Source organism: Macrobrachium rosenbergii, chromosome 36 (assembly GCF_040412425.1).
Source record: "Macrobrachium rosenbergii isolate ZJJX-2024 chromosome 36, ASM4041242v1, whole genome shotgun sequence".
Lineage (NCBI taxonomy): Eukaryota > Metazoa > Arthropoda > Malacostraca > Decapoda > Palaemonidae > Macrobrachium > Macrobrachium rosenbergii.
This window is the reverse complement of record NC_089776.1, coordinates 7138169-7160684: the sequence shown is the minus strand read 5'-3', so window position 1 is coordinate 7160684 and position 22516 is coordinate 7138169. Positions and strand designations below refer to the sequence as shown.

Genomic DNA, 22516 nt, shown 5'->3' with positions numbered 1-22516 from the left:
AGAAATTCATTAAAAACTTTTATATACAGTGAATATTCTTCAAAAGAGCTGAGTATCATACTGTTGACAAAGAGGCAGTATGGCGCCACATTCTATAACTGTAAATGTAACATACATCATAACCTTAAATCAAAGCTAATTAGGTAATTTTACGAAAGTTCAGAGAATTCAGGAAGTATGACCATTCCAAAATTATCAGGGTTCCACTGGAACCAGGTCAGTGTCCAGAACGTATTGTGGCTTTGTCAGTGTGTTGATGTATCGTGGCATTATTTTAAAATTCGTGAGTTAGTAAGTGGAAAGTATTTATTGCTGGCCTCTAGTGGGTAGTGCCATCAGTACTCCTCACGCAGTGCACTGTATTCATTACTTAAGGTTGTTTGCAAAGTCCCTTTGACCCCTAGTTGCAACCCCTCTCAATCCTTTTACTCTACTGTACCTCCTTTCATATTCTCTGTCTTCCATCTTACTTTCCATCCTTTCCCAACAGTTATTTCACAGTGCAGCCGCAAAGTGCTGAATGACCTCATAGGTCCCAGTGCTTGGCCCATGGCCTAAATCTCATATTTTCATCCTATCCTATTTATTGCTGTGATGTTTACATGGAAAAATAAAGTAATGCATCCGAAATGAAACGCAAACTAAATTGTAGTACTGTAATGGGTGAGTGAGTTCCCAATAGAACTTTGGTTTTCATGGAACTGTCTTGAATTCCTCTTTTGGGGATTTGTCAGCATCTTTTGTCAAAGTGAAGTGATTATAGGTACTTATAGGTCTTAATTATCCAGATTTAAAAGGTCTTATGTTATTTGATGTTTGGTTGATGTAGATGAACACTTGCTTGTTAATAATCTTGTGCAGTGGTCTATGAATTATAAGATGAAGCTGGTACATGAGATTGAGCCGAAACTTGATGATTAGACCCAGTGGAGCTCACACTAACATTTATTTGCCTGTCACTGTTGATTTCCTGTCAGATTCAGGCAGTGCTGTTAGTGGGCTTAGAATCGCTTGGTGAAGTAGTCAACTCTACATTGTGTCATTTACATGGATGTATAATTTATCCGTTTCCTTTTTTGACAATTTTAGTGAGGTCTCAGTAAAGGGAGGAGAATGCTTAAGATGCAGCACATTATATGTATCTAAAACATTGATACTGGAATGAACAACAGCACTTCTGTTCATTGTTATGAAAGAATCGCAGCTTCTGAGGAAAACAAACAAATTCCCAGTTGCTGGTCTGAAAGTTGGTATGTAAGCCACAGAATTGAGGGCAGCCTGCCATCATTGCAAGTGCTGGGATGAGATGGAAAGCCATAGTAGTTGCTGGTAAAATCACAGAATTATTGAACTGCCTAAATATGTTGAGTGTATATCAGTTATCAGCTGGGCTGTTCATGTGAAGACTGGTGAATGAGTTGCAGTACGATTCGATGACACGATCTTATTTCCCTTGCTTCTCTGTATGTCCTGTTCCCAAACACTAGGTTGAAGTGATCCTGGCAGTAGTATGGAACTGTTGAGAAATGCTGCATGTTGCCACTACAGTACATCAAGCCTGTATGCGTTACTTTAGGTTCTTTGCAGGACCCTAGGTGTAACCCCTTTTCTTCCTTATACTATACCTCCATTCACATTCTCTCCTATCAGATGTTTCATAGTGCAACTGCGAGGTTTTCCTCCTGTTACACCTTTCAGACCTTCCTATTCTCAATTTCCCTTTTGGGGCTGAATGACCTTATGGGTCCCAGCAATTGGCCTTTGGCCTAAATTCTATATTCCATTCCACTGCATCAAGCTGTTGTTAAGGGAAGTGGCTGACATGCAGCTAACTCGGTCATGTGGCTGATTGAGGGTAGGATCATGATTATCTAGGTGATAATGATTGGAAGGAATTGATTTTGAAGCTGAATGGTTTCAGCTGAAAAACAGGTGCATTACTCACTAACTTTGTCTACTTGTAACACAATTTTGAGCCATATACATCAGGTTAGCTGCCCATGATGACTTTGGTGTTGTAGGAAAGGTTGTAATGGTAACTTTCAGTAAACTAGATGTAAACACTACTGATATTTTAGTGATGGTTTCCAATGAAATCATCCAAAAATAGGAATTGACTATTTAATTTTAAGTAGTATGTATTCTCTCAGTATTGTGGAACATTTATTGACTAATTCTTGATTTGTGTAGCTTCAGTATATACACACCTTACAATGACAGAAGGTTTTTGATATTCAGCAAAGAAAATTTATCCATGTACCAATTGGGGTTTTGGTCTATCAACTTTTTTTAAGTTTACTTTTGGCAAAATTTCCTTAAATCTTTTATGCTGTTGTCAAAGTTTATTGTGTGTTGTGTTAAGTTTTCTTAGAATATTTTTATTTTTTCATTCTGTGCTTGATATTTGCTTACATTTTATTCTTGGTAACGTTCTCTGTAAAAGAACACACAGGTCACATTCTCCGTAAAAGAACAAATATTTTATTACTTCAGGCATCAAGTAGAACCATCCGTGAACCTTTCGTACTCAAGCCAAGGTGTGACAAGTAGCATGATAAGAATTGGCGTCGGCGACGAAGTCACACGCGACAGCAATTCCTCAGACATGAAAGATGACGTAGTTCCTTCAAGCTCAGCGTTGGAAGATGGCAGAAAGAGCAAGTCCGAAGCGGCTCCAGAATGCCGTGGAAATAAGCAGGAGTCCACGCTGCCAGATCAGGCGTCCCGCTCGTCGTCATCGACCTCCTTGTCATCTTCCTCGTCTTCGTCGGTTTGTCAGCCGGCGGCTGTTCGGACGCACACAATAACCACGTCCAGTTCTAGTCCTGCAATCTGTGATATGGAAGTGGGATCTGAGAATGTGACCACTGGGGCCTCATCTAGTCATGGGACGAGAGCAAGTGAATTGAATTTGGGACCTGCGATAGGTAAGTGTTGTGTGTGTGAAAGTCGAGGGTGCTGATGTTTCCTGTAAAGTAGTTTTCGTTATATATATATTTTGTGCGCTTGTTATGTATGAGAATAGGTTTCTGTAATTGATGTTCTTATTGGAAAAATGTTCTGAGGTCTTTGATTTTAGGTTATAGGGAGTTTACAGTATCAGTGATCTGTCACGATGTTGTCCCCACTTCCTTGTTTTAATCCTCCTTCACTGTGGTTCCTCCTAGAGACTGTTCCTAGTTCCTAGACCCTCACCTCATCCTAGTCAGACTTTACATCCTGAGTCGGTTGCAGGCAGTACTGTATGAGGATAAAATATGTAAAAGATAAAACGAGGACTGGATAATATAGATTTATATTGATCATGTAGTACAACATTGATTAAAATGATTCTCTCTCCATTAGAATGAAACTTAACATATCTCTACTAACATATTATCACTGACATGTATATTATTGTTCAGAAGATGAATCTTATTCATATGGAACAAGCCCACAAGGGGCCACTGACTTGAAATTCAAGCTTCCAAAGAATATGGTGTTCGTTCGAATGAGGTAACAGAAGGTAACCAGAAATACAGAAAGAGGAGATCGGTCATTAGAAAAACAAAGTAACAAATTGATAAATAAATAAAAATGTCAGTAAGATATTAAAATACAAGGAGAATTTGTATTAGGGTAGTAATGCATTGCATGTTCACTTGAACTTCTAAAGTTCAAACTATATGGCAACTTGAGTTAGAAATATACGAAGAAGCTCAGTCAGATGTCTATAATATCCTGTGGTTAGGTAAGAAGGCACTTGAGCACAATAAGGCTACATTGTTTATCCATTTGGGTAAGACCATCCAGAACAGAATAAGCTGTAAAGGATTTATTTGCAGAGGTTCATTGAATGGGGCTTGAAGTAAGAACAGGAATGTTGAAAATATGAGCGTAATTTCACTTAAAATCTTGTTGTTAGTCGTGAAATAACGAGAAATTTCAAGGACTGGTAAATTCAAATGAAAACTGACTAACCCCCATAGGAGGGTAGTGATATCAGTGCACCTCTTGTGGTGCACTGTAGGCATTACTTGGGCTTTTCTTTGAGTCCCTTCGGCCCCTAGTTGCAACCCCTTTCATTCCTTTTACTGTACCTCCATTCATATTCTGTCTTCCATCTTACTTCCCACCCTCTCCCAACAATTATTAAGACCTTTTTACTCTCAATTTCCTGTTCAGGCTGAATGACCCCATAGGTCCCAGCTCTTGGCCTCTGGCTTAAATTCTGCATTCAATTCTATTCTTATTTGAAAGTAAGCTTCTTGACTTTGCCATTGAAAGAAGTTGTTGACTGATTTTACTGAATTTAAGTTTAGGTAGTTTGTACTGTAATAAAATTATAAATTTATTGTATTTCTCGTCACTTTACTTTTATTTATTTTGCAGAGTTCGGTGACGACGACAGTGACGATGAATCGACCGGTACCAGGTAAGTGATTTTTTTATAATACCAATAGTTTTGTGTGTGAAGTACCGTTGTCGTAGTAATCTTCATGGAATAGTGTTTGCATCTTTGAAGAAGCAGAGCATAGTCAGTGCTCTCATAGTTAATAAATATCTTTAAAGTAGTGCTATGCAAAAACTTTGTATTAAAAATGTTTAGGATTTGAGGTAAAAAATTTTCCTTGTATATTATATCATCCTATAAAAATATGCATGGGATGCCTTTGGTTCAGGAAGCCTGCCTTGTAACTGGCAATCATTCCCATGACTCCCCCTTCCGGAGGTTCTGAATTCCTCTTGACAGCCGCAGTAGTATGAACCTTCCAAAGTATCTTAAGAAGCATCAGTCATTTTGAGGCTGTAGGAGTGTAGATGCACAAAATAAAGGTAATTGTGGGGAAGGCAAATCTGTGGTGCCATGCATAGGTCACAAATGTAATACTTTCTTCTTAATCCCCCTGGCTCAGGATTCAAAGACATCAGAACCATGCTGGGACAGGAGATGATGTGTAAGCTCAAAGCTAATTGGCATGTGGGGCCGGGGTAACTCGGTGGCTAAGTATTGTGTGGACTTTTGGAGCTGATGTGCAAGTATGAACTAACTCACGTCTCTTGTCCAGGGCACTTGCCAAACTCTCCTAGGCTCAGTAATTTGGCTGGAAAATCAATCCGTCACTGACTTTGATGATTTGGGTCTGAGTTTATCATTAAATTCTTTTAGTTTTGTATCCTTGAATGTTAGTTTGATCTGCCTTAACGGTCATGTATATGTGGTGAATGCTGAGATGCCTAAAATTGGCTTTCATGATTTCAGAGTTGCACCAAGAAAACTAAACTGTATTTCTATTAAGTTACTTACCTCTTGGTGTGTCACAGGACCATTTGGCATCTCGTTTACCAAGAGAAATTAGCATTTCACCACTTGGAATGTTCATAAAATGATGTAAACTATCACTTTATTAATTTTAATGTCATCATTTGCAAAGTTTTCATGATAATCAAGTAGTAAATGACAGTACCAAGTGGCAGATCTTAAACAGTTAACATTTGCCTTAAAAAATTTGTTGAGAGTAAAGAGTTCTTTCCCTTTTTCATTATTCTCTCTCTCTCTCTCTCTCTCTCTCTCTCTCTCTCTCTCTCTCTCTCTCTCTCTCTCTCTCTCTCTCTCTCTCTCTCTCTCTCTCTCTCTCTCTCTCTCTTCACTGGAGCAGAAACAAGTAGTACACCAAAAGGACGTTGCAAAATCAATACCAGTTGTGAGTGCAATTCAGATAACTTTTCTTGCCAGATGGATGGTTTGGCATTTGCTTGTGCTTGCATATCAGCTCCTTGCTTTCATGAGTACTTGCCATGCAGTAACCCTGATCCAGAAGACCTGTTGTTGTATGTGTACATATATGAGTTCACTGGTTTTCACTACCTTTGGCTTTTAGGCACCTGAGGCTTCCTGGATATTTGAAAATACTTTGTGTGTCAGTCGCTATTCTTTATTGGTTCAAGGTATGCACAGTCCGACTTGGGCTCCTTGCATTTGTAGGATTGTTGTGCCCTGAGAAACATGTCCATTGTCGAAACATTGAATTAGTTTTGATTTTACTTTTCGTTCTTACACGCAACCCACCGTCGTCTGCAAAAGAAAAGCACATTAGTGCCATCGCCCAGCATGCTGTCTTTGCAAGATTGTAAATAAAGTGAACAAAGCAAGTAACAAGGCTTGTTACGAACGAGACGAGCATTCATACAGTGATGTTTTGGAAGTTGGGTCAGAATCCACTCATGACATAACGACATGGTTAGGCCGCAAAGACTGGGTCATTGGAATAAGTAAAAATCAGAAATATTTAAATTTATGTTAACCAAAGATTGTACTGAATTTCTTTTGTATCCTTTACGAAGTAGACTTTTTATGAAATTTTTTACAATCTAGACTCTACACTCTAAAGCTCTTTTCAGCTCCTTATCAGTAGTTGTCACCATTCAGGCTTAGAGACCAGCCTGCCTCACCTCTGTCAGATCTTCATGAATGCTTGCATTCTGTTCAAGGAATTCTCACGTTTCTCTCTAGATCCATTCTTGTATTCACGAGCCTTATATGTATTCACAAAACTGTCGCTGCAAACCTGTACACAGTTGAATGATAATGGCATATTTTTCAAGTGTAACTGGTAACCAAAGGATATGGTACACTGATACATGTTAACAAGCTGTTTTGAGAGATTGAGAAATGGGATTTCTTTGGGGTAAGGTCGAGAGAGAGAGAGAGAGAGAGAGAGAGAGAGAGAGAGAGAGAGAGAGAGAGAGAGAGAGAGAGAGAGAGAATGAAATGTGGCTTGGAGTGGGATGAAATGATCTACAAATACTGTGCTTGGTTTATATATGGGATGAAAACGATCTACAAGTACTATGTACATATATATATATATATATATATATATATAATATATATGTAGTTCATCTTGCATGTATTTTGCACCACCTGTAATTAAGGTCCTTCTTTATCCTACCACTTCCAAGTTATACAGTTTTTTTTTTTTTTTTCTATTCCATTGTCCTCCATTCTTCCCATATGACCAGACCATCCTTTCAATGATGCTAAACTGTTTTATGTGTACCTTCACATTTTTCAACCTTGCAGATCTACTTACACCTCATATACTATGCAAAATGTTCATTTCAATAGCTTATTTGAACAGAGTACTGTAGTGAACCCCCCGTATTCGCGTTGTCACGATTCGCGGATTTCTCTATGGAAACACACATACACATTATTCATAGAAAATTCGCCTGTTCACGGTATTTCTCATTGAAATATTCACTAATTACTGTATTTTCATATCATTTTCATGACTAAATGCATTTTTTGTGATAAAACTATTAAAAATACTCGGTTATAAGCATTTTTAGAAGGTATTTTTGTGTTTGAACTATCAAAATAGGCAGTTCTAAGTGTTTTTAGAGGGGTTTTAAGTATTCGTGGAGTTTAGCTATTCGTGGGTGGGTGTGTGGTACCCATCCCCCACAAATACGGGGGGTTTAGTGTATAAGCATTGGTTGTGAACAGTTCCACAGTTGGCCTGTTCAAGAATATATCAAACAAAATAACCTACTCTATCAATGTAACTCCATGTAAATGCTCTCTCTCTCTCTCTCTCTCTCTCTCTCTCTCTCTCTCTCTCTCTCTCTCTCTCTCTCTCTCTCTCTCTCTCTCTCTCTCTCTCTCTTTTATCTACTACTACTATTACTGTAGTGTTTAGTTTCACAAAAGTCCAAGTTTAAAAATGAAATTACTGTTCTATCTCACTTTTGTTCATTGATACATCGTTCAGTACCGCACATTATAAGAGTAATTTCAATACTTGACCACAGCATTTACTAAATCAGAGACGTTGCAATTTATTTATAGCATTGACCTAATCACACATCCCGCTAGGCATTTGGGCACCATCTAGTCAGGTCGCTGTATAAGAGGCGTTACATCCCATTGCCAGCAGTCTAACGTTGGCATTGACAGACTTGAAGAGTAGTGTTAATGGCGTCAAGTTACTTATGGTCCGACGGAGATATCCAGTGATTTCTTGGAAATATGAGAGGTTTAGGAGCAGAGTCGTGATGGCCTTGGGGGTTATTTGCTGTCTAAGGGAGAGATCCGATGACTCCACTGAAATGTATGAAAAGGGCAGATGATATACTGGCATGTGGTTCTGATGTAGAAGGCTGGGAAACTGAGTAACCTGTTAGGTGGCCACCCTGAAGAAATTGTCAGTCTACCCCTGATGGAAGGTCATTTCTCCTGAAGTTTGATGCTGGGAATGGACATTACATGTCATATTTGAGGTGATCAGAAGCAAGCCTTGACGAGGACAACGAGTGCTTCTTGGACCTTGCTAAACCTGGGCTTTTCAGGACTTGGCGCATAGTCAGTGTCACTGTTGTCCATATTCTGGGCGACAGGGACAGCGACAAGTGTCTCTTTGTTCATGGTCTGATACCCAGGGTCATTACTGCTCTCATCCAGTCACTCATGACTGTTGTCCTCTGTAATGTCACCTCTGATCATCTTTAAGCACTGATGGAAGTCTGTAAGCTAGAACCTTGGAAATTTTACTCTGACCTCCTCAAGAGTGAGGGAGTAATTCTTCAAATTTTACAGTGTCTGCTCTTCTCACACATCCAAATCAAGTTCCTCCTTCTTGTCCTTTTACACCACCATCACTTCATCTAAGAGCTACCGTTGGTAATGATTCTTTGCTGCTATAATCATATTGTCCATGTGCTGAAGGATAGCATTTGTATTATGAGGCACAAAAGGTATGTAATACACTCATTCTCTCCCATTAACTCTTGCTCTCTAGGATGTGAAGTGCACTGTCAAAAAGTTGGAGAGCTTTTACTTTCTCTCAAGGTATACCAAGCTCATCTACTTAGTAATGGATGACTTCCTTACAGTAATGGCTGTGAAAGCAGTTTTTCATGATGTAATCTTTGAACCAAGGTTTGAGTTCCCAGGCCCTGATGAGTCTGCACAACGTACTGCAGACGGGTGTTATTGGCTAAGCTTCCACCTAGGTAACTTTCTCTGGCCTGTGACCCAAGGTGGACACAGCAGTAAAACAGTCTAGTTTCGTGGATGCTGAGGATTTGAGATTTGCTCTGAAATGTCTGAAGTTTGAGAAGGAAGAGCCACCCTTCAGAACCATTGAAATCAGTTTGGTCTGAAGAACCACTACACCTGCTGAATGTTACTGGTAATACCGCATAAGAATGGTTCAGACTAGCTCTTCATGCTTGCGAACAAAAATAATGTATTCTTAATTTACTTTGTATTATGAAAGATACCAGTATTTAAATGTGCCTTGGAGAATGGTATGTTTTGTACATTATGTATAACTGGATAGCCGATGTACACACTAGACTGCCTTTCTTCAGTGGAACAAGCTGCATTGTAAATTGAAAAACTATGTTTCTTCTTGTGCTTATAATGGTATATTGCACATAGTTGCCATATACCTTTATTATATACAGTACAATAAACCAAAGGTATAAGGAAATGCAGGAAACGGCTTGTCAGAACATGCCGAACTATAGCTGATGGAACTGTGAAGTTAAGCTCAAAATTGCCAGATCCTCTGGAATGGATTGATTTTTTAAGTATTTTCCACTACTGTATTCACTTTCACCTTACAGTAACATCGAAGCCATTTTAGATATTGTACTGTACAGTGTTCAGTTAGTACCCTATCAAACTTATTGGCCACGTTTCTTTTTCTTAATTTGTACAGCGTAACTTGTTTTGGCCACTGTCTAGAAGATGGGAATTGTATGCGAACAGTTTAGATGATAAAAGTTGTACGTACAATGAAGCTGCGGACTAAAGCCGGTTGTATTTTTTTCATATTCTTCAAACTGTTCGGTGTACATTATTGTACCTTTATCTACATAACATAGAGCTTAACATAAGTCACACTGCAAAGAATCATCAAAACACAAGGCATTATTGCACCTGACTAGCTGGTGGAACTGCAGTGTGAATTGAGGGTTAACATTGCCAGATTCTTGTATGACTTTTATGCACTCTCTTCACAACAATTTTCATTTTACACTGGATGTATTATAAGTGTGTAAATGGGTATTACAGCAGATGAATAAAGTGTAGAATACCATCTCTAACTTTACTTTTTCCCTTAGACAATTTAACCACATGACATGACTTCGAGAGGGTGGATGGAAAGTGACGGGAATAAGATGTCAGAATTATGTAGATTGATTGAGTTTTATGTCTAATTTTTACTGCAAAACTTGAGTGAATGGTCCTAAAAGTTGATTGGCAAATATATATCCCTGACAGCTGCAATATGGGGTGTGCAAAACACAGGTAACGCTTTGGTTGTTAAGAACATTTTTCCATTTGTGCTCGACAGCATTTATAATCCCTGTGACTAACATTTTTTCCTCAAACTTTATCGTTTCACAACACTCCAGAACATTAACGCTGGCCCAGGCTGAAACATGAATAAAAACAACTTAATGATCTGCTGTCCGACTTCCTTTATATACTGCATGACCGCAGTTTGGCTTACCCATGCATGATGCCTTGCAAGGTCATCTTAGGCACACACTCAGCCCAAACGTGAGAGTTTGCCGTAATGACAAAGATACCGAAGTCTTGTGCCTGTACGAGTTATATGCATTGAGCATGCAAATATACATTAGGTGAAGCACTGCTTTCTTATATCGCTAAATTTTTCTCACACTTCTCAGCCCTTGCAAGAGCACCCTCTATCGTGACGACCCTGCTTCATGTGCATAGTCTTCGTGGGTCAGACCTTTTACGGCTTGGCAGGTGGCAGTGCCTTCAGCACACGTGAAAATACAAAAAGAAGGTACATGAACTGTAGCAAAGTGAAGGGTTCATCCACGGAGGCAACAGATTCCATTGCACGAAAATTTACTTTGCAAACTTCCGTCGGAGAAGAACCGCGAGACCGAGGCTAATTCCGCCTGCGGGTTTCCATCCACCAACACCAAAGTCACATGATTACTACCCCTTGCCCTTCCTAAACCCCCCACAACGTCAATAAGACAGTTGGCATAACAACTTACTGAGCAAGCTTGTTTGGCTGAACAGAGGTTATTAGAGCATATTTTCCTCTCTACTTCAGAGGTTTCTATTTGCTCTGCAAATGCTATCTGCACATTGTGTGGTTTTATTTACACTTTTACAGTTTTTCACAAATAATTGTGTCTACCTGCTTGCAGTGAAAAGCAAAAATAATTTGTGTAGTTTGGGTAATGGGAAAAGAGAATAACTATGGTTCACTGTATGTTTATCTTCTTGCTGTAACTGAATGTTTATCTGGTATCTGCATTTATATTTACAGAAGTATCATTGGTCATTGATTTACTGAGTGCAGCATACGTAATCAATTTCATAGTCGCTACACAAGGTGGCTAAGAATTGGGCTTAAATTAGTATTGGCACACTAAGTTTAAAGAGGGATTTCAGAATCTGTCATTTCTTAATCCCAACAATTTCCACTACAATGTTTTTATCCACCCCCCTTTTCACATTTTATAATAAATAAATGTTAATATGAAGGTTAACAATAATATACAAATACAGTCTGACTATGACCCCAGCATGGAAATTTATATACTCTCATACTTCTTTCACTTGTGTGTTGTTTAACTCGAGTCCAGTTGTAATTCATTTCTTCCATTTACTATATCACTGTTTTCCTACTTATCTTACCCACTAATATTACATCGATAATCAGCAGAAGTACTCCTTCCACTTCTGTGTTTTATAATCCAAGCCAAATTTTCATTCATTTTGTTATTTTATTCTATCATCATACTCACCAACTCACTCAGATTACATTGATTGCAACATTTTTACCCTAAATTACAGCTTATTTTGCACAAAACATAATACTGTATAACAGTTTGTGGATCATGTCAAGATTAGTGGACCCACTCGCAACAAGGTTCGCTATTCTTTACAAGAAGATTATTGGGTTTTTATTCTTTACATGGGAATAATCGGTCGCTGTTCTGGACATGAACACTTTGGTACCAGACATTTGATCCCCCAGGGGATAGTATTAAACACAAAACAGTGTAGATGAATCACTGTTTCGCCATGTTTAGTACTAGCCCTCATATGGAATTGGAGTTCGGACCAGAAAGGGTTGGCCATTCTTTACGTGGGGATCATTGGGTTTGCTGTTCTTGACATGGAGATGTTGGGTTCACTAATCTTGACACGATCCCAGTCTGTTCCTCACAAAGATATAACAAACTTGTTTCCTCACGGTACATCTGAATTTTGCTTTAAACCCTCTATGTTTAATGATAAAGACCCTTTCCTGACACATTTCCAAAACATGCTCTCCATTTTCATGTGCTTTAGAAACCCCATACCTACCAAAAGTGGTGTCTCTTTCTCTTTCACCTACATTTGCATTTAGATCATCTAGCACAGCCATGCTTTCCTGCTCTTCTAACCCAGCCAGGTGGAGATTTAGACTCGCCAAAGGACCCATGCCTTCACGAATTCTCTTTCATTTCTTTGACATTATACACATAGTATTAGAACTTTCTTACCTGCTGCACTCTCAGTTCTTTGAATTAAAGTATTTGAACTATTTCATTCATCCTCAGAATCTTCCTGACACTGCAGTTGGTATCTTTTCACATTTCTTTTCACTGACCTTCTGATGTAAGGAAATGAAGATACGTGGCTTTCGGTTGTACTTGGCATCTTAAGGAGGATGAAATTGACAGCATGCCTCTTCACCTTAGAACTGGAGTGTTTAATATATTCAGGCTATTGGGAAGATTTATATCACACATTATCCTCAGCAATGTGATTTATCTGTTGTGTAAAGAGCTCAGTGAGGTGTAGTGTTATGTGTATATTTAAACAGTACAATGTCTTTTGGTATGAGGAAAATTTTATCTACTGAATTTCACACAAGTTTGAAATCTATCCCAAATGACTTTGAGATTTTTCCTGGGGCTGCAGTTTGTTTCAATAATATTGATGACCACTGTTCTGAAGCCATGTTTCCAGTATTACAGTTGACACGGCCACATGCCATCAAATTTTAGTAGTCGTGCACATAAAGCTGATGACTGTGACTCCTCATATGTGTCTCTGAAGTGTGCTGTTTGTAGCAGTCAAGAAAAGGCTATCCAGAGGCATCAGGTCATGCCACAGGGCTTGTTTCAAGCAGCAATGGTTATTTTAGTGGCTTTGGTACATAGAATGTTTCTGTGTGTCACACCTCGCCTGCTTTTATAAGAAGAATATTGGTTAATAAACATGATTCCTAAAATAAGGAATTTCATGGTACAGCTGCAAGTGTCTCTCTGCTCAAGTCCCTGTCTTGCCTGGCTCAAGTGTCTTGCATTACTGTTTACACAGATCTAGTGGCTCACACCATATAACTTGTTCTCATTTTTCCTGTGCCTCACCCAACTGTGCTTGTGCTCTCTGCTACTTCTCACAGAGTACGTGAATTATTCCCAGATTGCTTACATAGTTCGGGTCAGGCAATTGGCTCTTCTGTGTGACTTTTTGTTGAAAACGGCATTTGATGATGTACCATTGAATATTGATACTCCTTGTAGTGATTCTTCCTCTGGCAGGGGGCTCTGCCTACACCTGTAGCGATCTGACTTTAGTAGAGGCTCTTCTGCCTGTGGTTTGTCAAGTTGTATTGATAGATAGAGACTATTCTTGTTGTAGCTTCTGAGGATTTAGTTAAACCGTTATCATCGTAGCTTAGTGGTGACTTGTCCTCATCCTCTTGTAGACGATGTCATACATCTTTATCTTCTTCTCTTGAAGTTATACCTTCAGGCTGCCCCTCACATACAATCCTGAAAGGATTGTGCATAGCAAAGATAAAGAGACAGTAACATTTCATTGTAGAGAAAATTAAGGCTGGCTTCGGTAAGCCAGTGACAACTCGTTCCTTCCCCTTGCCTGAAGTTTGTTCCATGTGCTCTACAAATTACCAAATTATACACTCCTCCAGAAACTTGAGGTCAAGACTACTTCCTCTCTCCTTAGACTATCAGCTATGTTCCTCTCTGAGGTGAGCAGCAACAAAAGGTTTTCAAAAGAACTTCTAGTTCTTTCGAACTGACAATGTGTGGAAAGCTATAGAAGAGGTGACTGCAGGCTTTAGGGGCCAAACAAGCAGCACCTCATGCCAGCTAAAACTTTGTAGGCTTGGAAATCCATTATCAACTTCACCATTCTCAGCCAGTACTTTTACTCCTGACTCCCTTTTGGACGGAGACCTGAGCCCCACTACATAAATCTGATTTGTAGGATGCCAGGCCTGCTTTTGAGGCACAAAATACTACTAACTCTGGAGTGGGAAAACTTCATGGGCTCATATCTAAAGATTATCTAGACAGATAATCTGCCACCATCTGAGATGAGAGAGGACGTCCCTTGAGGTATTTACAGGATAAACCCGAGGGACAATTGATGTCAGCTACTAAGTATTCTGTAGGACCTTTATTTAATAACAGTGACGATAAATCTAAACTTTTAAATGGCTGGACTTACCATATTTAATATTTTTGGTAATCCTTTTATTGTTTTAATCATTGTTTTTATACACTTTTGAGTAAGTGTATTTTAGTAAGCATACAACTGATTAACTTCACAAAATATGAGAGTACTCGTGCATGCAATGACTCATCTTAATCAGGAAAAGAATCAATTAATAATATGATGTATTTAAGCAAGGATAACGACTCATCTTAACCAGTTAATTAACCATTAAATAATATGATATATTTAAGCAAAGGTAACCACTATGTCCGACTCTCCTCTATGCTGGGGTCAGTCTTGACAGGGTTGACAAATCAGTAAGCGCGAAGGTCGCAGGCAGGCAATAGTCAAGGAGCAACATGATTATAAATTTTTTGCTGCATGTTTGCCAAGCTTTACAAAGCCCTTGTGTTCTGTATTGGAATAGCTTTTAATAGAAAGCATATTTGTCATTTTTTAAAAAAAATGTAAGAGTATTTTTTAAAGTTTTTCCAAAATTTCTCCTTGAAATTTTTAGTATTGTAAGTTTTTACTTGATTATGGTATGAGGAATTTTATTTTTAATCTTCATTAAAACTGAACATTATATGTAAGCTCAGATTTTGTCATATTTAGGCCTATTACGATTGTAAGTAAGAATTCTTTCATAATCAACGCAGATCTGCAAGTGCTAGAATGGCCAGTGCTATCGAACGAGCTGCCCAGCGCGTCCGAGGGGAACGAGCAAGCGGCAGTGCTGGAGAAGCTGAGAAAACGGTACCTCAAGCAGCTGTCAAGCAGTGTTATAAAGGCCATCGCAATGCGAGGTTTGTATGAGCTTGTCGCAGTAGGGGGGCCAGTGCCCTCAGTGCACCTCACATGGTCTTTTCAGTGTCCGTTCGGCCCCTAGCTGCAACCTCTTTCATTCCTTTTACTGTACCTCCTTCATATTTTCTTTTTTCCATCTTTCCTTAACCCTCTCCTAACATTTATTTCATAGTGGAACTGCGAGGTTTTCCGCCTGTTACACCTTTCAAACCTTTTGACTGTCAGTTTCCGTTTCAGCGCCAAACGACCTCACAGGTCCCAGTGCTTGGCCCTTGTCCTAAATTCTACATTCTGTTCTGTTCTGTACAAGCCTGTGATACTGAAAAAAGATTTTGACATACTGTACAGTGTAGATTTTGGTAATTTCTTCTCCCTTGACCCCCTTCAGTTTAGACTTGGTATATTATTTACCATGTTTATAATGAAAAATTCTTAACATTCTAATTCTGGAATAACTACTTTTCAGGACCATGATTAAAGAAGCGTGCTTCTGGGGAGACACGCATATCATGTCGGGATCTGATTGCGGACGAGTGTTTGTCTGGGAACGGAAAACTGGGAGGCTGGTGATGCTTTGGGAAGCTGATCGCCATGTTGTTAATTGCTTACAACCACACCCAACTCTGCCAGTTCTGGCTACGTCGGGCATTGATTACGATCTGAAACTTTGGGCTCCAGTCTGTGATGAATCTCGCTTTGATGAAGAAAAAGCATTGGAGGTACGGTCCGCTTTTGTTTACACATCTAACGTGACCCTAGTAGCCTAGATAACTTGTTTTATTGTTTATTTATCAGACCGATATTTCTTAGTTTGTTATTTTTCATAATGGTAAGTTGCTAATTTTCTAGCATTGTATTGGGAAGTTAATTTGGAATTTTTATTCCATATGTTTTAATTCACTTCCGAAAGTGCAATCTATTTATATATATTTCGTGTAATTATCTGCATTGCATTCATATTCTGTGCATATAGAAACAAAAAGAAGTTTCCCAATTTGGCATCTCCAACTTGAACTATTGTGGGCTGGTAGTGGGGCAAAGGAAGAAGGAATGCTTTTCATTTTTAGATAAATTTTGACCAAGTATCTTAAGTATTGATACCCAAGTATCGGTTCACAATCTGTTTTGGTTATGGGAAACTTGAGTTGCCCTCTAGACAATTTCAGTCAAGTCTATGGCAGTAGCGTGAAGAATGACAGGAATTTGATAAGTTTTCCTGGGGAACCTAAGCGATAATTGGGCAGATTAGCGACTTCAAAAGATATTTTCATCTTTTCCAGATTACCAAAAGAAACGAAGCACTTTTAGAAGAGACGCGTGATACCATCACAGTTCCAGCCACATTCATGATTAGGATGTTAGCATCTCTCAATCAAATAAGACGTGGCAGTAAGTCTCTACAGTATATCTAAATCCAGTTTTTCATTTTCTTCAAATTATTTTACTCCTTTTAACTACAGTATTTTCCTTAAATTTATATTTGATAGGTTTTGTATACTCTTATTTTAAAAGTATTTTATGCACCAATTCGTCGTCTCTCTTCATTTAATATTCATGGAATCAGTATTCATACTTTCGATAAGGTAATTTCCAGAACATGAATTTGGTTTTCGAGAGCCAAACTTATGTCATCTGTTGTAAGTACCGTTTTAAGGCGTAACAAAGTGGGAAGAGATTGCTAGACTTCTGGTAAATCAGGTGATCCCACTTGGAGACAGATCATACACTTGAAAGCATGCAACAGACTTTTAAAACCTGTGCTACAGAAATATGGGGACTAACAAACAAAATGGAACAGCTGTCGTGGTGGATCCAATCAGGTAATGGGTTAACAGAGGAGAGGCTAAGGGCACTTAACAAGTATTTCTTATAATCTTTGGTTTTTCTTTTAAAATTTCCTTCAGACATCTTGTGCAGAATGGGTCAGTAACTTTACAGAGCAGGACATCAGTAATTGTGTTAGTATAGTCAGTTATAAACTGTAATTATTATTTCTTTTATGTTCACAGTCATTTAAGCTTTAATTAATATAACCTGGAGGCAAGCCCTTATATGACTACTTTGTACATATAGCAGGCAAAAGGTCAGAGGGTTGTATTGTCTAGCATATGCACTTTCTTTTACAGCATTAAACATTTCTTCATTTTTATGTTATTGGTGACGGATGAGTACCTTGTCTCAGCACTATTAGTGACATATATACAGAAAATTAGTGTAATTCAGGTCTCTACAGTGAATTTCATTAGCACAGTAATTCATCTTGTATTGGGAGGAATAAAAATCTTTAACTTTGGAATGGCAATCATTGACCACCCAGGATGCCATGTGACTTTTCAGTGGCAACCTTTGTCCCATCAATGCGATATTCCAGAAGAAAACTAATTTGACTACGTGGAGCTTCAAGGTTGCTGCGTCAACTGGTGCATATACTGGGGAATGCAAGTCTTGTTGATGACGGCACTCAGCTCTATAGTCGGGATGTCTCTTGTGCCAAGTCCTCAGTGGTTTGGGCAAGTGGCTCAGCTACAGGCCAGGGTAACTGGGATCAAGACTTGATAGAATGATGTAGGAGGTTCAGCATCAAGGTTTCCTCAGCAAATTGTCCCTCTAGAGTATGGGAAACCTGCATGGAGGAGCTGGTTGGTTAACCTAATGTCGCTCTGGGTCGTTGCATGTTCGTTTTAGGTTAAGCCAGCCTTGCTATAGTGCAGGCTGTTGCTCAAGGACAGTCCACGATGGGTCGGCACATAACGCAGACCTTTGGTCTTCAAGATAGTAGTTTTTCCTCACATCAGAAAATAGCCATGGGCGACCTTGAGGTTATTTTCAGCACCATCATTGACAGCGATGTCTTGAGGCAGGTGGTTAACAACCTTCATACCTCCTCCTTGCCAGTAAACCATAAACTGGAAGTGCTGGGAGGCTTTGGATCAGCTTTCTGGGACATGATCAATGGCTTGAATGGGAACCAGGGCCAAGTAAAACTTTTCTAGGGATTTACAAAACCACAGCCAATTTAGACTTCACCAGAGGTTAGGGACAGCGAGAAGAGATGACATGCCAACTCCTTTGGCTCAAATAGTTCTACTCAACAGTAATTAGTTTAAGGAAATGCACTTCTTTTTACTGTCTGTGGCTTATTACGTACAAGTCAGGATTTTAGAAAACCGTTTCAAAATGAATGTCAAGGGAAAAAAGGGGTTTGAGGAGGTAAGAGTATGAAATGCCTGTCAAAATACCTTTGAGCAGTTAAATAAGTAATTGCAAGTGCCTGTTACAGTATTTGAATTAATTTTTCAAACACTAATAGTATGCCTAAGTAATTGCTGTTATTATTCCAGTTAAGATTGAGCAGTTACTTTAAAATTTTTGCTAAAGCACATTAAATCCTCTGAAGGTGTCAGTGTTTTCAAAGCTGAAGTTTGTCAGTTAAGATATTTTATAAAACCTTTGGTTTTATTGACCCTGTGTATATGAGGCCTTAATTTTAAAACATGAATTCATGATTTAGTCATTACTTTATTCTAGTTTTGCTGTCGGTCATTAATAAAGGTTTGTTTCCGATTCATAGCATTTGCGGAAAGGTGGAGAAGCAGACGCCAAGCGCGCCGTCACGAAGATGACCAGAGCGGCAACGCAGAAGAAAACTGACTCCCGTTTTCTTGAAATCCATTTTATATCGTGCACTTAGAGAAGCCAGATCTTATATGTACGGAAAGTCTGATAGGAAACAGAGGTGATCAGTGAAATTAATGAAAATTATTTAATTAGGTATATTCAGGTAATATATACAGTCTGTGACTTGATGCCTTGTACATAGTTATTTTTTTTACCGTAGTGGTTTTACAAGAACAGTGATGTTAGTATTAAATTATTTCAGCATATAATGTATGCACTGAGGAAATTTTTAGCCAATGTGCACATGAAAATGCTCATTATTTATAAGCTCTTTGACAATTATCACTTTATATGAGTGTTAGGAGAGTTGCCCACGAACACTGATGTCAAGTTTGTTGTGATTTCATTTGATGGAAAAATTGTTTAACCCTACCCAAATTGAAATGAGACTGTTTCCCCGCTAACACGTAAGTTGGGTATACTTTTTGTTGCGTAAATGGAACTCCCTACCTTTGACACCAGTTTGTAAAATAAACAGAAAATTTTGGCTTTTGTAAAAAACGGAACAGATGCTCAGAAGGGTGGTTCAAGAGTTTTCAAGCAAATTTTTTCTTACGGAATGATGTGTGTTATTTTTATATTGTAAAGGATGGATAAACACAGTTAATTGCTGATTTTTTGGTGCAGTGTTCATATTGTGGAAATTCACAGAGTACCCAATACAGTTAAAAATTACAGCAAATGTGTTTATTATTCTGTAAATCATTACATTTTTGGTTCTGTTTTGATGATATACTGTTGATATTGTTGTTTTGAATTTGTTTTTTTTTTTTTTACCTTTTGTGATACCCAAAAGCCGTTTCCCAGTAAACTAGAGATTAACATTTGGAAAAATATTTGCTGTTCTAATTCATCTGTAAAATTTAATTGGAGGTTAATAAACGGAAGTGTATTTGGGCTTTCATTTAAAAAATTATCCTTTAGAATTCTAGGAATTGTTAATGGTTTTGGATTTGATTACTATTTACCCCCAGGTAGAAGAGTGCCCTGTGAAGGGTTGTGGACATCTTGGTTATAGGAAGTGCTTGTAAATGGCAGATGAGGATAATTGTTAAAGTGTATTATATGTATAAGATTCATTTTCTTTTGTACAGTTCCATTAGCAACGTTTTCTATTGTAGTGACAAATAAAAAGAAAAAGTAGATCCGATAATGTTATCTTACACTGAGGTTCATTTACAATGTGTAGTATTAAAGTGTCAGTAAAACTGTATCATTTTATGATTTATTTTGAAAGCACGTTAATAATGATTTTTTTCAGAAGTTTTATGTAATCTTTTTTTCAAGATATTTCCAGACTTCTAAGTTGGTCAAAATTAAGTAACTTCTGCCGAGAGGTAATGCAGGGAGTAGGTTAGAATGTTTGAGTGAGGGCTGAAGGCACTGTGCTTATTTGATCAAGTTACGAAATGGTCTGTCAGTCAGCAGAGAGAGAGAGCGTAGGGCTATAGAAGGCAGCTTACCTCGCATATTCCTCCATCTTCTCACATAGAAAGAAGAAATCTGGAGCTCTGTTCGGAAAGAGTTAATTTAGCTTCAACTGATGGACGGCAGCCGTTCCAGTAAGAGAGGGCGTGAATAAAACTCACATGCTACACCCAGTAAAGAGTGAAAACACATTGTGAAGGATAATTTGAATAAGTTCTCTATTTTTATCTGTTAGTAAGTGTTTTAATCACATCACTTGTAAGCCACTGGGCAGTGGGCAAGAGCCAAGACTGACACAGAATACAGGACAAAGGGTGAGAGCGCTTTTAAGTTTGTTAGTAATGACATATTAAATAATGTTTTCCAGGACAAGGTAGCCGGAGAAACGCAGCAAATCTTACTTCAGAAGGTACATCATGCCCAAGTAATGAATCTGTTACCAGTGGTCATCTTGGAGTCTAGGAGACTGTCAACCATATAACCAACAGTTTCCATTTGCCAGGAGTGGTTATGGACGTCGGCAGGTTTTGCAGGTCTTGCGATGTTTGCCAGCAGATCGTACCAACAAGTTACCACGGGGAAAGATGACGTAATGGACGAACCATTGAAGAAGGTGGCTTTAGATCTGACTTTGCCCATATCACCAGTGATGGAGAAGAGCAACAGATAAATGAAGTTTGTAGATTCACTACAAGTTACCTGGAGGCAGTAGCACTTCCTAGAATTGGAGTCGAAGAGGTAGCAGAGGCCCTCCCCAAAGTTTTCATCAGGATAGGATTCCCCAAGAAGATGCTTAATGACTGAGTTACCCAGTTTACTTACAGAATGGTGAGGAAGGTGAGCCGTCTGGTGAGCTGCTTACTGCTCTGTATAATCTGAGGTGCAACGGATTGTGCAAAAGGATCAGTGGTATGCTAAAAGATGCATCTGGAGAGATTGAAGGACAGGAACTGGTATCGACTAGTGTACCGCAGTTGAAACAGTGGGTTTTCACTGTTCGGGCTATGAATGCAAACTTGAGATGGTGGTTGTGGTAGGTTCTTTAAATTCAAAGGTAGGTGACAGACAGAGATGGTATTATTGGTAGATATGAAGTTTCTGGCATAAAGTCTTTTGGAACTTAGGAAAATGATTTAGTTGATGGAAATCTTTGTTCCCAAGGAAAGGTAGACTCAGATACTCTTAGGAAAGAGAAGTGATGTGGAAAAGTTCCTTAGGTTTAGTATGAGTTCAGAGTAGACAGTTGTCATGTTGAGAATAGGGTAAGTAGGGGGTATATCCAATCATTACTTAGGTTGAGGCAAAAGTTATGATAGGCAGAATTTCAAGTTCAAGAGGAATGGTTGAAATGTGGTCATAAGAGTTATCAAGACAAGTGAACTTGATAAGCAGCAAGTAAGGAAAGTTTATTAGGACAGAATGGATTTAAAGGACTACATTTAATGATACTGAAGTTGGAGTATATGAATGTACTAAATAGCAAGATAGGGTTCTGGAGTCAGCAGGAAATGTGTTTGGGTTTAGGAAGTTGGGAAGACAATTAAAGCAGCAAAAGATGGAATGAGTTGGCGAGGAGTTTAGTGAAGGAAGATATAAGATTATTTTAGGTGTTGTTTCAAGACAAGGGAGAACTGCATGCAGAAGTACTGGAGGATGATATAGTGGTCAAGGAGAAGGTGAGAGAGAGAGAAAACATGCAGTGAAAAAGGGAAAAAGCAAGGACTTTAGGATGAACAAGTTTTTGACAGGAAGTTAAATTGGCAACTGCAGGTAGAAAGGTGTATGGGCAAATTAATCTCAAAAAGAAAGGTGTAAATGAAGAAGGTTTTCTCCGAAGAGAATAAAGTTCTGGGTTGATGGAATGATTATGGAAAGACTCTAGAGCGCAGGAGGTAACTGAGTGGCAGAGTTGAGTGACGAAAAGAAGAAAAGGTTAGGGTAAGTTTAAGAATGTTTTGCGAGGATGGAAGGAAGGCAATTTTCACTGAAACCTGGAAAGTCATTAGTTGATGGCATTACAAGCGGGATGCAGGTTATGGTGGTGACACAGACTGAGTGGCTGACCTGGACATGTAAGGTATGTCTGGATGAGGGAATGGTTCC

At 38.7% G+C, this 22516-nt stretch overlaps 1 protein-coding gene across 1 annotated transcript in view; it reads left to right on the top strand.

Annotated features, from left to right (window-relative positions):
- The window catches only part of LOC136856586 (DDB1- and CUL4-associated factor 6-like), a 34710-nt gene extending 14833 nt beyond the window's left edge, over window positions 1-19877 (top strand). Inside the window, 6 exon segments of the mRNA XM_067134475.1 lie at window positions 2494-2927; window positions 4372-4414; window positions 15160-15306; window positions 15774-16026; window positions 16588-16696; window positions 18879-19877. Of these exon segments, the coding sequence (XP_066990576.1) occupies window positions 2494-2927; window positions 4372-4414; window positions 15160-15306; window positions 15774-16026; window positions 16588-16696; window positions 18879-18958 (1066 nt within the window). The 3' untranslated portion in view covers window positions 18959-19877.
- Window positions 19878-22516: the final 2639 nt, after the last annotated feature.